Source organism: Cebus imitator, unplaced genomic scaffold (assembly GCF_001604975.1).
Source record: "Cebus imitator isolate Cc_AM_T3 unplaced genomic scaffold, Cebus_imitator-1.0 Scaffold109, whole genome shotgun sequence".
NCBI lineage: Eukaryota > Metazoa > Chordata > Mammalia > Primates > Cebidae > Cebus > Cebus imitator.
In genome coordinates this window covers 1,463,242-1,479,504 of record NW_016107424.1, presented here as the reverse complement: position 1 = coordinate 1,479,504, position 16,263 = coordinate 1,463,242, and the positions used below count along the sequence as shown (strand labels likewise).

Genomic DNA, 16,263 nt, shown 5'->3' with positions numbered 1-16,263 from the left:
TTTTTGCTTCTGGTTATATCAAGTTGTACTGCCCAACAAGTACAGAGAGCATTAGTTTTGTTTAGAGGCTGTTAATTGCCATGTTGAAAAACTAGTTAACAAACACATTACAAAGCTGGGTAGGTATTAACTTGAAGTACTTGCTGGTTTATCTCCAGTTAGTAGCTTTTGAGGGGCTTAATTATCATTCCTAATTTTGGGAGATTGTTAATAAGTTTATAATTTTAACTTTTGAATTATATATGTCCAAAGATATTTTAAAATAGGATCAAGCGTTTATGGAAACTTAAAGAGTTACTAACTGTATCTTATACTTGGGGAAACAGTCACTTAGACTTATTATTTGCTTAGTATCATATGGTTACAATTATTTCTGGATAAGCAGGTGCAGGAGCAACTGGAGTTTGACTTTGACTTTGTCTTGATGGGCATCAAAATTTGGAAATCTTGTGTCCAAAACAGGCGTCAGATTTTAGTTGCAATGACGAGGTATTATATGGAGTTTATTTAGTAAATCTATGTTGCAGATATTAGAATACAAAAATAAATAAGGTCTAGCTTTTGTGGCCTCAACTGATAGTCCAATCAAGTAGACATGTAATATATTTATTATGATTTATTTTAGAAAAACTGATAAACAAAATACAGTAGGGACCAGTGGAGGAGGAAGGTAAGGAAAGAGGAATTATTATTATTATTGATATTATTAGTTTATTATTAGAGAATACTATTTTATTTAACCTTACCTGTTGAGACATGAGGATATTTTCCAAGGAAGTGGCAAGAACTTCATCTTGATCTTGACAGCTAAATAGCTGTTTGGAAGAAGAGCAACAGAGATAGTGAGGGAACTCTAAACAAAACACTTGCATGTCCAGATATATGGTGAAACAACATTAATATTTTGGAAGTAGCATGAACAGGAATTAAAGACTGATTTTGGGATCAGAGGCTCTAATTTAGACCATCAAATTGAAGGCTGTTTTACCAAGTGCAGTTCGAGGGAGTTGGTGATGACTTTAAAGGAATACAGGAGTCAAAGTTATTAATTTGATTTTGGATATATTGAATTTGAGGTACCTGTGATAATATATAAATTGAAATATTATTAAACAATTAGAAAAATGTAACTGGAGTTTAAAAGAGAAGTGGATGCTGAAAGTATAAATTAGTGCATATTTATCTTATAGACAGAAAGTTGCAACCATGAACATAGATGAGTTTTAACTAAGAAGACCAAAGCCAAATTTGTAAGAACCCCTACATTTAATTAAAGACAGAAGAAGAGGAATCAGCTAAGGAAGTTAGAAGAGGCAATCAAATAAATAGGAAACAAACCAAAAGAACATAGCCAGGGCAATGTAGTGAGACCCCCATCTCTTAAAAAAAAAAAACAGCTGGATATGTTGGTTCATGCCTGTAATCCCAGCTACTTGGAAGGCTAAGGCAGGAGGATCTCTTGAGTCCAGGAGCTTGAAGTTGAAAGGAGCTATGATTGTGTCACTGCAGTCCAGTCTGGGTAACAGGGTGAGGCTCTGCCTCAAAAGAAAAAAGAAAAGAAATATAGAGTCAGTAAAGTTAAGGAAAGAAAATGTTTTAAAGAGGGAATATTAAACTGTGACAAATGCTATAAAAGAAGTCTGAGTGTTGCATATTAAATGCTTTTTTGTGTTTGTGTTTTCCACTTTAACTTATAAAATAGGTGTCTTTAAAAAAAAGTTGTGGTTATCTGTATATATCTAAAGCATCTTGATTGTTTTGTCCAAAAGATAAAAATGTATTTTTTCATCTTCAAGTATGGAACCTCAAGGTCTTTATGACAATGGAAACCAAAAAATTAATTGGTAAACCGCTTCAACCAGCAAGACCTGTTCGTCATCTGACCTCTCCACCAGGTGAGTAATAGAATGTACAGTTCTTTAAATAATGAATTTATTAATGGCTAATTTGTATTTGAAAGGCTAATATATAAAGTAATTGTTTCAGGTGGATATTTAAAGACATAGTGAAAACTAAGAGTTTATAAGTATTACTGAAAGAAAATGATTCGTAATTATCTACCAATCTATAGTCTTATAGACCAACAAAGGAAAGAAGAATTACCCTTGACTGAAAGTAACTTTTTTTGTGTGTGGTTTTTTTCATGTCTCCTTTTTGTAGGCTTCCAGTTTCTGATTAGAGTGATACTCCCAGTACAAATTGTATCCTGTGATTATGATCACTGCAGAACAATCGTGCTGGACAGATAATGTAACCTTTTAAAAAAATAAGGGCATACCTAAATGCAAAAAAAAAAAAAAGATTAGCATAAAGCTTAAAGATTCTGTAGTAGTCGTGTCATACTTGTACTCTGATAGAGGTTATGGCTGTGTTTGAATGGGAACATATATAATTTAAAAAAATTTATTTTAAACATTCTAAAATGTTTTTCTTTTACCTATGAAAATATTCTTTTGGACAAATTATTGAAATACCTGGTATTTAACTTCTAAATTAGAATATTAGTCTTTTAATTATATTCATTACTTGTTGCCAGAATGGCTCCTGTGTCTACTTTAGGTGATATACATACAACTTTAAAAAATTTTTCTTAGTCTGGGTATTCAACTGAATTAACTTACTACTTAGAAAAGGGAAATATAGATATTTTATTGAGTCCACAAATGAAGCAAAAAAGGTAGAAGTGTCACCAATTTCTATCTTGTGTTCATTTTCCCATCATTGGATCCTTCAAGGAAGATAATCTCCACATTGGTCATGTTTGCTTTCAATATGCCTGTGACTTAGGTCAGATAAATGAAATTTATGGATCTTTTGGGACCATAGCTGAGTAATGCTGATTCTGTATACTTCTGGTGCAGTAGAAGCAGTTGTGTAGGGTCAGGTCTCAAATTTTATCCTAAAGGAAAGAATATAAAGCCATTGCCGCAGTTCTTTTCTGTGACCAGACTTTTTCCAGCAACTCCCACCCCACTTCATCTCTGCAGATCCAATTTTTCACTGGTTTCTCTCCAAGATTGTTACATGGAAGAATGAGAATGAGGGGGAATACAAGGTGGGCAGGTAGCCCTGGTATCTTATTTAATTGTATCTCCTTAAGATCCATACAGCAGAGTAGGGAATTATTAGACAGAAAAGTCTAGTAAAACAAATTAATTTTGGTGTTTCTTAACACGCTTACATACTCCCTGGCCCATGCAGATCCCTAAAGGAATTATCTACTTTTTCTTTAAGATTCAGATTCAGATTTAATTACTTCATCTTGTGAAACCTATGCAATAACCCAAATTTACTCTGCTTGCCCTAGTACTTTCTATAAATCTCTCAATAAACTTAGTTTATCAAATCATATCATTATATACGAGCTTGTCTTTTAAAATGGACTGTGAACTCTTATGTCTGAACTCTTTTCATGTCTGTATGCCCATCCTTTTAACACAGCATCTGACATTTCATAAGGCTGGATGAATTTTGAATAAATGAACTATCAGAACACAATTCAAAACAGTGCCAAGAATATCCAGGATACTTAAGCTTTTTAGATGATGATATTATTTATTGAAATAATAGTTATATAAAATCATTTTTTCCCTCTCCTAACAGGAGCAGTGTTCCCTTTCAACTTTCAAAATGAATATCCATGCAACACTCAGTGCATACAAAGTGGAGTTATTAGCAGAGTAAGTCTTAGAAATTAAAATAAAAAGAAATATTATAGATTGGAAAGTAAAATGTGTTAGATGGCTATTGTGTGCCAGATACTATGCTTTATATACTTACTAAAAATTTATTGTATATTTTAAGCATATGTTAAAGAGAATATAACATGCATTAATCTGTCACCCAGCATTTTCAAATCTAAACATTTTGCTATATTTGCTTTAAAAAACTTTAAAGAAAAAATCTTAACATATAGTTACAAACCCTGTATATATGCTTCTACCATCCCATTTCCTTACCATCCTGCCCATAGATAACTATCTTCAATTTGTTAGTTTTTCCATGAATATATTTGTATTTTTGATGTGATAAGTAGAATTGTTTTAAGTTTTACATAAATGTGTTTTTGTCATTTTTGCTTTTACTTTTTATTAAAAATTTTATTTTTTTTTACTAATTAGCCACAAAGTTTAAAATTCAAAATACATAAAATGACATTTATTGAAGTTTCCCTCAAGTCTCTGTCCCAGTCTCCTATTTCCTCTGATCAAAAGTAAGCATTGTACCAGTTTCTTATCTAGATACTATTTCTTTCTTTTTTTCTTTTTTTGAGATGGAGTTTCACTTTTGTTGCCCAGACTGGAGTGCAATGGTGCAATCTTGGCTTACTGCAACCTTCGCCTCTAAGGTTCAAGCGATTCTTCTGCCTCAGCCTCTGAGTAGCTGGGATTACAGGCACCTACCACCACATACAGCTAATTTTTTGTAGTTTTAGTAGACATGGGATTTCACCATGTTGGCCAGGCTGATCTGATCTCGCACGTCTGATCTCATGTGATCCACCCGCCTCGGCCTCCCAAAGTGCTGGCATTACAGGTGTGAGCCACCGTGCCCAGCCTCTAGATACTATTTCTTATCCAGGAATAGACTGTGCATACACAACCATAAGTATATTCATAAATGGAATAGTAGGCAACTTTACAATTAATAAAGCAGTTCAATATGTGCCGATACAGAACAATCTTTTAATATATGTGACTATACTGTATTTTTTTTTTCTATTTTCTGTTGATGACACTTGTTACTATATTATAATAAATGCTACCATGACTGCCATCTATATGTTTCATTTTTACATGTTTGAGAGGTTCTCTCTGTCATAAAATTAGAATAGAATTGCTAAGTATTCTTAACTTCAACTTTTAGATACTGCCAAATTACTCTCTAAAGCAATTTGTATGAGCAAAGGCTCTGATTTTTCCTATGTCCTCACCTTGCTGTTGTCAAACTTGAACACTGGGTAAGACAGTGGATGAGAAATTATACATTTTGGTTGGTTTTAATTTTTAATTCTCTGTTACTTGTGAAGTAGAGCATCTTTTCATATGTTTAGTTTGATCATTCGGATTTCTCTTTCGTGAATTGCCAATTCATATAATTATCCTACTTTTCTTGGATTTTCTTCTTTTTTATTTATATGCCTTTAAAATACCTTCTGGATTCTAATTATTTTTCTTATGTTCATAACAAATATTTTCTTTTCCAGGAATATGGTCTGTGAGAGAGTCTCAGACCATATTTTTTTTGTTTGTTTAAAAGTTTTAAATATTAATGTAATATTATCAATGTTTTTCTTTAGGATTTCACTTTTAAGAAGTCTTTGCAGTCCCAAAATTTAGATATTTTCTTTTATATTCTTCCAAAAAAATTTAAGGTTTTGCTTTCATATTTAGGTATATAGTCTACCTGAAGATGATTTTTTTGGATGGTGTAATACAGAAATCTATTTTTTCTCCTATAAGCAACTGATTATAAAGCATAATTCATTGAATAATTCATCCTTTCCACACTGATTTATAGTGGAATCTTTATTAGATAATAAGTTTTCATGTAGCTATTTCTGTTCTAGGCTCTTTATTCTGTTGTAGTGATCATTTTTGTGTCTCTGTATATCAATATCATGATGTCTTAATTACACTGGCTTTAAGTTTTCTATAAGTCATAGAAATGTTTTATTTGTTCTGGCAGCTGACATTTCTCTAATACAACAGTAATATTCATTACTTTTTGGAATCGTTGACCTTCTTTTACTTTATATGTAAAAAATTAGTATGTTAATATTGCAGTTTTACAAAGAAAAATCAAATTATGGAGTTAAATTACTTCCAAACACAATTTTGTCTGTTGCTTCTATTATAATGCAAAAGCTGTTAGAACCTATGTTAGAGATAATTGATATATTTTTGAATCACCTTTATTGAGGTGTAATTTACATACAGTAAAGTGAACTCATTTGTTCAGTGAGTTTTGGAAATATTTATCCCATGTAATGAACCCCACAATGAAAATCTTCAATCTTCCTCCAAAATGTCCTTATGTTCCTTTGCAATCATTTACTACCTCCGCTTACACTAACCCCAAACCCTCCTTCCTGCTCCATACATCCATTGGTTGGCCTCTTTTAATGAGAGATAAGTTAGTTTTGACTGTTCTAGAGTTTCATATAAATGAAATACGATAATATGTATTTCTTGGTGTTGGGTTGTTTTGCTCAACATTATGTTTATGAGATCCTTTCATGTTGTATATATAAGTAGTTGGATTTTTAATGTGGAATAGAATGCAACTGTAAATATACAACAATTTGTTTATTCATCAGTTAACAAACATTGGATTGTATCTAGTACTCTGTTTCCCAGTCTATCCTGCCAATAGGTTGTCAGTTAATACTGGCTATTGGCTTGGAGCTCAGCCAGTACTATGAACTGAAGTGAGCACCTACAAATGGCCTTTCCAAGTGGCTTGTGCTTCTTATAACACTACATGTGGGTTCTAAGACTAATGTTGAAGAGACAGGAGGTAGAAGTTGCCAGTCTCTTAATATGTGGGACTGGAAACTAACACAGTGTCACTTCTGACACTCTTCTGGTCTGATTTTCCTTACCTATAACACAATGATCATAACACTTGCCTTATTCCTTATAGGATTATAATAAATGAGATAACATATAGATGATCACTGTGTAAAACTTTTTGTAGGTATACTTTTTACATGCTACTAAGATTTAAAATAATCATTATTTTAAAATTTTAATATGTACAGACATGACAAAGTAAAATTTTACCTTCAAGTTTGATTTTAGATCTTACATTTAAGTAGATGTTAAAAATTAGTGAAGTGTGCATCTGCTAACATTTCCAGAGACTAGAAATAGTTTTTTATTTGTAGAATACCATTTTATAGCTAATTAAATACAACAGTCTAGAAGATCTTTGGAGAACCCAAATCATAGGCATTTTCCTGGTTTTCTATCTCTACTTAAAAATAAAAAGCTCTACTACAACTTGATTTTTTTCTGATGACATTCTTGACTAAATAGTGAGAATTATCTCCATGGATTTTACTGTATCATAGCATTAGATAATTAGTCCTACTGCCTTACATGGAGTAGCTAGCATTTACAGAAATTTAATTTCTGTATAATTTGTCAATACAATGATGGAGCAGAGATATTTATTTTTTAGGATACATGTCTCCTCCAAAGAAACCTGCCTTCATGATTTATCTTAATTCAGTCATGGTTTGCAAACTGACTTTGTCAGCACAAGAGGAGATCATCTCTCAGGGGTAGATAGTTATTGACCAAGTTTATTAAACTGATTTATAAAATCAGAACACCAATTATTTTTTAATTAGAAATCTTGACGTCTTGTGTTCTGAGTTCCTTTTACTGGTACAACCAGTGTATTGTTTACTTCTAGGGAGATTTATGGATAGCTACATTGAATCTGAATATTTCTTGGTGAGCATGGAATCAGAAGAAAGGGATTTAGGTAAAAATTGATTTTTAAAATATCATTAGATTAGTTTAGCCAATCTTATAATAAAGATGCTCTTGCAAGTGAGACTGGAAAAACTCTGCACTAAGGCATCTCTCTTCAAGACATAGAGCTCTGCCAGTGTTTCTGATGTTCTTTGTCTCATCAGATACATCAATTTTTCTTATTTACCTTATTTTCAAGGCACTAGATGAAATAGTCCATATGCCTATAAAGTTACATCAGTCTCTACTTCAGATATTTAAAAAGTAAATAATATTGTTGCAGAATTTTTGTGAATACAAATGTGTTGTTTTCATCAATTAAATTTTTCTTCTGAATGGCATTTTTTTCAGGAAAAAATTTTTTAATGGCTATGGAATTATTTATCTTTAGGACAATAAAATTCATCTTTAGTTTTATTTTCCTTTTTAATAATCATAATAATGTCAAAAAACCATAGATATATGTGAATATATTTTGAAAGATGTTTTTGTTGCTCATTTTTAATAAGCAGACTTGTAATGATTGCTATTACTTAGCCCCCACTAAAAGGATTGACTAATACATTTATTATTAGGAAAATATTTTTGGGTAGTTAAATGAATTATATACAGTTTTAAAACCTAAGTTAAAAAATTACTTTCTTCATGTTCAATAGTGTAAGACGAATGGAATGCAAGCCTTTTCACAAGGTCTTAATGAACAGCAGCAACATCAGTCTCCAGTTAAAAAAGGTAAAATTTTATCATAATTCCCAATTTCATCCTAGAATGTCTTAGCATTCATATAAAGTTAATATTATTTTATTGCTTAGATCCAAACCTATGTAAATATGAAATTTTATTATATATTTTTAGATTGATTTCTATGTGTATAAGTCAGGCTACCAGTTTGACTGCTTTCAAGGAGACACTGGAATACAATCGCGTAAACAAGATAGAAATTTATTACTAGATTTTCTGTATCATGTAAAATTCTGAACTGTCATAATGATTTTTCCCTGTGAAGTTTCTATTTTCCTATTGTTCTCTTACCTTATTGCTATGCCATCCTCAATACATGGCTTCTATCTCATGGGCTCAAGATAACTGCCTGAACTCCTGCCATCATGTTCCCTGTGTCGCCATCAGGAAGAAGGGAAGGGGGAAGGGGGAAGGGGGAAGGAAATTCACCTTTAGAGTATGACCCAGAAGTTGCACATAGTACTTCCACTTACATCCCATTACCAGAACTTGGTCATGCTGTGCCTACCAGGCAGCCTACCTTACCAGGGTAGACTGGAAAACATAGCCTTTAGCAATACAGTCAGTTAATTCTATTACTGATATGAAAAGAAAGAACTGCTCTAAGGGAGAACAAATAGTCTCTCCCACACTAGCTATTTTAAAATAAAATAAAATGATTTAATTTAGTTTCCAAATTTTTGTCAATCAATGTATGTAGTTTAAAAGTTTGACGTACGAAAATACCATTAGTTTTTTCTTCTAATATTTATCATCATATTTCTAAATACAATTATTTTCAAATTTCTCAATTTTTAAAAACAATATATTGATGTTTTATCTTGGTAATTGAGAACTTAAGCTCCTTTGCTTCTTCACCTTTCCATCTCCTCACCATGTAATTATTTCACAAGTTTCAATTAAAGTGTTACTCACTCTTTGTACCATTATGACTGTGTAAAATATAGCTGCTTAGCCAAGAGGTGCGTATCTTCCTTTTCATGCAATTACTTACTTATTCTAGAGCTAATGGTTACTTTATTTTTCTATGTTATCTATTGTTAATTCTTTTCCTAAAATGCTCTGACAATTCTGTCACACTTGTTTATACTTACAAGTATACCAGTTCTTTTTTTCCTTAGATGGGACATTCCTTTCAGAATACTCCATTATCCTATTTCAGTATGGACCAGTTGTCCTTTAGTACTGCTGTACAGCTATTTTTCTGCAGTGGACCTTTGCTATTATCTTGGGATATTCCTTTATAATCCTTTGGTTTCTTTTCTAAAAAATTGAAGCAGAGTTCACCCATTCACCATTTTAACAATTTTAAAATGTACAATTCAATGGCTTTTAGTACATTCACAATGTTGTGCAACAATACTACCAATTCCAGAACATTTTTATCACCCTAGAAAGAAACCTCATGCTCATTAAGCTGTTACTACTTTCTCTCCCCTCTGCCTAGGCCATGTGGTAAACACTAATCTATTTCTATTTGGATTTAGCTATCTGGCCATATTATATAAATGGAATTATACAATATGTGACATTTTTTCAATTTATTTTTTAATTGATATATAATAGCTATACATATTTTATATCAATTAAAATAATTGAAGGCAGATGTGGTATTTTGATACCTATGTGCATTGTGTAAAGATCAATGAGGGAAATTGAGATATCCATCACCTCAAACATTTACCTTTCTCTTGTGGACAATATGTGATCTTTTGTGTCTGGCTTCTATCACTTTCCATAAGGTTTTCAAGGTTCATCATGTTTTAGCACTATCAGTACTTTATTCCTTTTTATGACTAAAAAATATTCCATTATATGGATTATGTCACATTTTGTTTATCCATTCTCAACTGATGCACATTTGAGTTGTTTTCACTTTTTGGCTTTTGTGAATAATATTGCTGTGGACATTTGTGTACGAGTTTTTGTTTCAACATTTGTTTTCATTTCTCTCAGGTATATACCTAGGAACAGACTTGCTGGTTCATTGGTAAATCTGTGTTTAGAAGGAACTGCCAAATTTTTTTCACGGCAGTTCTACCATTTTACATTCTTAGTTGCAAGGTACTTGGGTTTCCAATATCTCAATAGCCTTGCTATTGTAATCTCTTTTTATTATAAGCAATCCTAATGGGTGACAAGTAGTATGTCATTGTGGTTTTGATTTGCATTTTTCTTATGATTAATTATTTTGTTTTTTCATATACTTGTTGGCTATTTCTATTTCTTTTTTGGAAAAATGCTTCAAGTTCTTTAACAATATTTTAACTGGGTTGTTTGTTATGGAGTTGTTTTGTTATTGAGTTGCAAGACTTCTGGATATTAGACTCTCATCTATTATTTATTCTCCTTCTTCTTCTTCCTGCCACCCTTCTCCTTCCAGTGTATGCATGTGTATATATATTGTCTTTTCGTTCTCTACTGGAGCTTATCTTATTCTCTTGATAGTGTCTTTCAATGCACAAATTTTTTAGCTTTGATGAAGTTTAACTATTTTTCCTTTTGTTGCTCATGTTTTTGGTGCCATATCTAAGAAATCATTGCCACATCTAAGATTCACTCCTGTTTCCTTCTAAGAGTTTTATAGCTTTAGCTTTTGCATTTAGGTCTTTGATTTATTTTGAGCTAATTTCTATATATGTTGGCCACTTTCATTGTTTGTCATGCAGATATCCACTTGTCCCATCATAATTTGTAAAATAGACTGTTCTTTTTTCATTGAATGGTGTTGGCACCTTAGTTGAAAAATCAGTTGACTACAGGTGTATGTGTTTAATGTGTTTATTCCTGGATTCTTACTTCTGTTCTCTTGATTTATATGCCTGTCATATAAAATATGTTATATGTCAGTACCACACTTTTTTGATTACCATAGCTTTGTAGTAACTATTAAAATTGGGAAATGTAAGTCTTCCAAATTTGGTCTTTTTCCAAATTGTTTTGGCTGTTTAGGGGTTTTTGCAATTTCATGTAATTTTTTTTTTTTTAAGATCAATGTTTCCATTTCTGCAAAAGAGGCTATTAGAAATTTGATAGGGAGAGCATTGAATCTATATATCACTTCAAGAGGAATATTGCCATCTTAACAATATTAAATCTGACAATCCATAAACGTAAGAAATCTTCCCATTTAGGTATTCTTTAACTTCTTTTAGCAGTATTTTATAGTTTTCAGTGTACAAGTCATATACCTTCTTGGTAAAATTTATTGCCAAATACTGTATTCTTTTTTGATGCTATTATATATGGAATTTTTCATTGTCCATTGATCACATATAAAATAAATTTATTTTATGGGGGGACATTACTATGAATTTATGAAAATAAAAATATTATGAGAATATTGTGAACAGTAGTTGTATGCCAAAAAAATTGATAACTTGATAAAATAGAAAGATTATTAGGAACACAGAATTTACCAAAACTAACTCAAGAAGAAATGGAAAATTTGAATAGGCCTGTAGCAAGTAAGAAGATTGGATCAGTAGTTAAAAACCTCCCCCCCAAAAAAGTTCAGGACTTAGATGGCTTCTCACTGGTAAATTTTACTAAATATTTAAAAAACAGTTAACACTAATCCTCAAACTTTTCCCAAAAAAATGAAGAGGGGAGAACGCTTCCAGCAAGGCCAATATTATTCTGATAGCAAAGCCAAACATATCAGAAGAAAAGAAAACTATAGCCAATATCCCTTCAAATATAGATACAAAAATCCTCAATAAAATACAAAAAGTTTTTACTATCAACATAGTAAAAAGATTATATACCATGTTCAAGTGGGATTAATCTCAAGAATGCAAGGGTGAGTCAACATATCAAAATCAGTAACAATACACCACATTAATAGAATTCAGGGGGAAAACACATGATCATCTCAATTGAAGAAAAAGCATTTGACAAAGCCCAACATCCCTTCTTGATAGAAACTAACATGATAAATATATATATGAAAACCTCACAGCTAAAATCATCCTCAATGGTGAAGACTGAAAGCTTGTCCCCTAATATCAAGAACAAGATAAGGGTGCCTGCTTTCACTGTTTTTATTCAATGTTATAGTGAAAGTTCTAGCCATAGCAATTAAGTAAGAGAAAGAAACAAATGACATTTAAATTGGGAAAAATGAAGTAAAAGTATCTCTATTCACAGAGAACACAGTCCTATACAGATGATCCCCAACAAGATGGTTTGACTTATAATTTTTTGATTTTATGACAGTGCAAAAACAGTATCTGTTCAGTAGAAACTGTACTTTTCTCATGATGCTGGCAGCATCAGCAAGATGCCACTCCTAGTCAGCCATACATTTTCATCTTTTGCTATTTTTAACTTGAAATGGGTCTATTAGGATATAGACCCGTTGTAAGTTGAGGAGCATCTGTATATATAGAAAATCCTAGGGAATTCACATAGACTATTAGAGCTAATAAAAATAAATTCAACAAAGTTGCAGGATGCAAGACCATTGCTTATGATTTTAGTAGTTTGAATCATTTTTTTCCTAATCAGTCCTGGTAAAGGTTTGTTAGCTTTTATCTTTTCAAATAATCAACTTTTGGTTTTGCCGATTCTGTTTTTTTTTTTTTTAGTCTCTATTTCATTTATCTTCACTCTGATCTTTATTTAGTTCATTTTTTCTATTATTTAATTTAGTTTGCTCTTTTATACTAGTTCTTTAATGTGTAATGTTATTTAGTTAAGCTATTTCTTTTTTAAAATAGACATTTATAGCTATAAACTATGCTCCAAACATTGTTTTTACTGCATAAGTTTCAATATGTTGTGACTTTGTTTTCATTTGTCACATATTTTCTAAGTCCCCTGTTGTTTATTCCTTGATCCATTGGTTGTTTAAGAGTGTGTTTCAATTTACATGTATTTTTGAATTTTCCAGTTTACTTCTGTTTTTGATTTCTAGTTTTATTTCAATGTGGTCATAGAGCATACTTTGTATCAATCTTTTTAAATTTATTGAGACTTTTGTGGCCTAACATATGAGTTTGTCCTGGAGAATGTTCCGTGTGTGGAACATGTGTGCTGTAGTTCCATATGTGCCTCAGAAGAATGTATATTCTGCTGTTGTTGGGTAAAGTGTTGTATACATGTCATTAGATTAGTTGGCTTGTAGTGTTGTTCAAATTGTTTACTTGTTGATCTTCCGTCAAGTTTTTCTATCCATTATTGAGAATGGGATATTGAAGCCTCCAGTTATTAATGTTGATATATCTATTTCTGTGCTTAATTCTGTGTTTTTCTTTCTGTTGTGTACATATGTGCTTATAATTGTTATATGTTCTTGATGAATTGATGCTTTTTTCATTGTATAAATGTCCTTTGTTGTCTCTTATAACAATTTTTGTTTTAATGTCTATTTTTGTCTAATGTTAGTATACTCACTCCAGCTGTCTTTTGGTTACTGCTTGCATTGAATATCTTTTACAGCCTTTCACTTTAAACTTACTTTCATCATTGGATCCAAAATGAGTCTCTTGTAGACAGAATATAGATGATTTTAAAAAATTCATTTTTGCCAATCTCTGCCTTTTATAATAATTGAAAAGTTTAGTACATTTACATTTATTATAATTGATAAAGGATTTAATCCTCCCATCTTGCTGCTGCTTGTCTCCTATACATCTTTTTTTGTTATTTAATTCCTCCATTACTGTTTTTTGTGTTTAATAGATATTTTCTAGTGTACTATTTTTATTTCCTTTTAATTTTCTTTATTTTATATGTTCCTAGTTGTTGTATTTGATATTAATATATAACAAACTAGTTTGAATTAATATCAACTTAGTTTTGATGTTATATAAAACATTGCTCCCATATATATGTCCAAACTCACCCTTATGTTGTGCTTTCAGCATTTTAAGTATGTCATCCCGTCATCCCATGACTTCTGACATCAGTAGTTTTTGATGTGAAATCAGCTGTTTATCTGATGGAGAATTCATTGTAACTGAGGAATCGCTACTCTTTCTGACCTCAAGATTTTTGTTCACTTTTATAGATTATGATGTATCTATGTGTGAAGAATCTCTTTTAGTATACAAATAGATGCTCCTTAACTTATGGTGGGATTACTTCCCAATAAACCCATCATAAGTTGAAAATATAGTAAATTGATAGAAGAGTCTTTGGCCCAGAAAGTCTTTGGTCAGAGAATTACCTATGCTTAAAGACTGATAATTTGAACTGCTTTCATATAATCATAAAGTCACACAGTTGTAAGTCAAACCATCATAAGTTGGGGCTGTCTACATTCTTTATACTTTATTGAACTTCTTGGATGTATAGATTCTTTTTTTGTTGTTAAATTTTGGAAATTTTACTCTACAGTTTCTTCAAATATCATTTTTTCTCCTTTTTTCTCTACGTTTTCCTGGGAATCTCATTATATATTTCTTGGTATGCTTGATCATAATGTCTTAGGCTCTGTTCATTTTCTTCTTTCTGCTCCTCAGACTGAATTACTTTTAAATTTGTTGATTCGTTCTTCTGCCTGCTCAAACCTGCTGTTGAAACCCTCTCATGAATTTTTCATTTAGTTATTGAACTACTCTATAATTTGTATGTTTTTTCTTATAAGTTCCATCTTTTTATGGATATTCTCTATTTAATGAGACACTTTTAAAAATAATTTTCTTCAGCTCTTAGAGCATATTTAAAGTAGTTTATTGAAAGCCCTTCTCTAGTAAATTCAATGTCTTGGCTTCCTTAGTGAAAATTTCTATTAATTTCTTTTTTCCAGTGCATGAGCCCATATTTTATTCTTTGCATGCTTTATAATTTTTGTTGTAATTGAGAACTGGACATTTTGAATGTTGTAATGTAGCTGCTCTGGAAATCAGATTTTCTTCCTTCCCTTAGATTTATTGTTGCTCTTTGTAGTAGTTGTTGTTGTTGGCTTAGTGACTTTTCCACATAAATACTGTAAAATCTATATTCTTTGTCATGCATGACTATTGAAGTCTCTGTTCTGTTATCTTAGTGGTCAGCTAGTGATTTGACAGAATTTCCTTCAGTACTTAGAACCATACCAAACTGAAAAACAAAGAAATGCCTCTTTAAGCCTTTGCATACGGCCTCTTATTTTGAGATATTGCGTCAATTCTGCCTTCCCCTTCATTGTCTGCTTGCTAGGAATCTGAAAGACAGCTAGGAGTGAGTGCTTAGGATCTTTTCAAGTTTTTCTGTGAGCATAAGCCTAGTTTTAACATGCATGTGAGCTTCTAGAAATAATATTTGGGATTCTTTCAGTGCCCTTCTTCCTCAAAGCATCTTGTTATTAGCTTTTCCTCCCAAGCTTTTTGGTATGCCTAATGTTTGCTCCAACTGTTATCCCTTGTCTCAGGTGGAAGCAACTAATACATTTTCCTGTAAATGTTTGGACAAATGGATTTTGGGTAGCAGCCTTAATGCTGGGAGAATTCTTAGTTAAGTGTGAAGTACAGGCAAGCTTCTTGAGATGGTTCTTCAGGGAACCACCAGAAAGGTCAAAACAAACAATCCTAATTTTTTTTAAAATAAAGTCTATACTACTCCCTCCAGTTCTGGGGACCTATAAAAGTAATGAGGGCTGTTGTCTGCAAGGCCATGAACTATCTGGGAAATAGTCCCAGGTAAGTTACGTGCCACAAAACTTTTCCCAAATTTAGCTATTTTTTCTTCACTAAGCATTCCCCTGGTTTTTACAAGCTTTGGGTTAGATTACAGGGTTCTGAGAAAATTGATTCTGACAGCTTTTATGAGCTTACTTGTTTTTGTAGACTGAAAGACTTTTACAGTTCTCTACTTGGCCATTTTCCCTGACATCACTTACCTCCATTTCTTGAGTTCTATGTTTTCTTCTTTTTTGATTTATGTCCTCATTTTGTTTGCCCAAGTGCATTCTCCAGAAGTTTCTTAAAAAAAGTGTATTGGGGGCCGGACGCGGTGGCTCAAGCCTGTAATCCCAGCACTTTGGGAGGCCGAGGCAGGTGGATCACAAGGTCAAGAGATCGAGACCATCCTGGTCAACACGGTGAAACCCCGT

The 16,263-nt window shown here is 32.0% G+C and overlaps 1 protein-coding gene across 1 annotated transcript in view; it reads left to right on the top strand.

Annotated features, from left to right (window-relative positions):
- The window catches only part of CUNH8orf88 (chromosome unknown C8orf88 homolog), a 24,376-nt gene that overhangs the window by 3,050 nt on the left and 5,063 nt on the right, over positions 1–16,263 (top strand). Inside the window, exons 2-4 of the mRNA XM_017538066.2 lie at positions 1,797–1,895; positions 3,604–3,680; positions 8,141–8,216. Of these exons, the coding sequence (XP_017393555.1) occupies positions 1,817–1,895; positions 3,604–3,680; positions 8,141–8,216 (232 nt within the window). The 5' untranslated portion in view covers positions 1,797–1,816. The remainder of the gene's footprint in view (positions 1–1,796; positions 1,896–3,603; positions 3,681–8,140; positions 8,217–16,263) is intronic.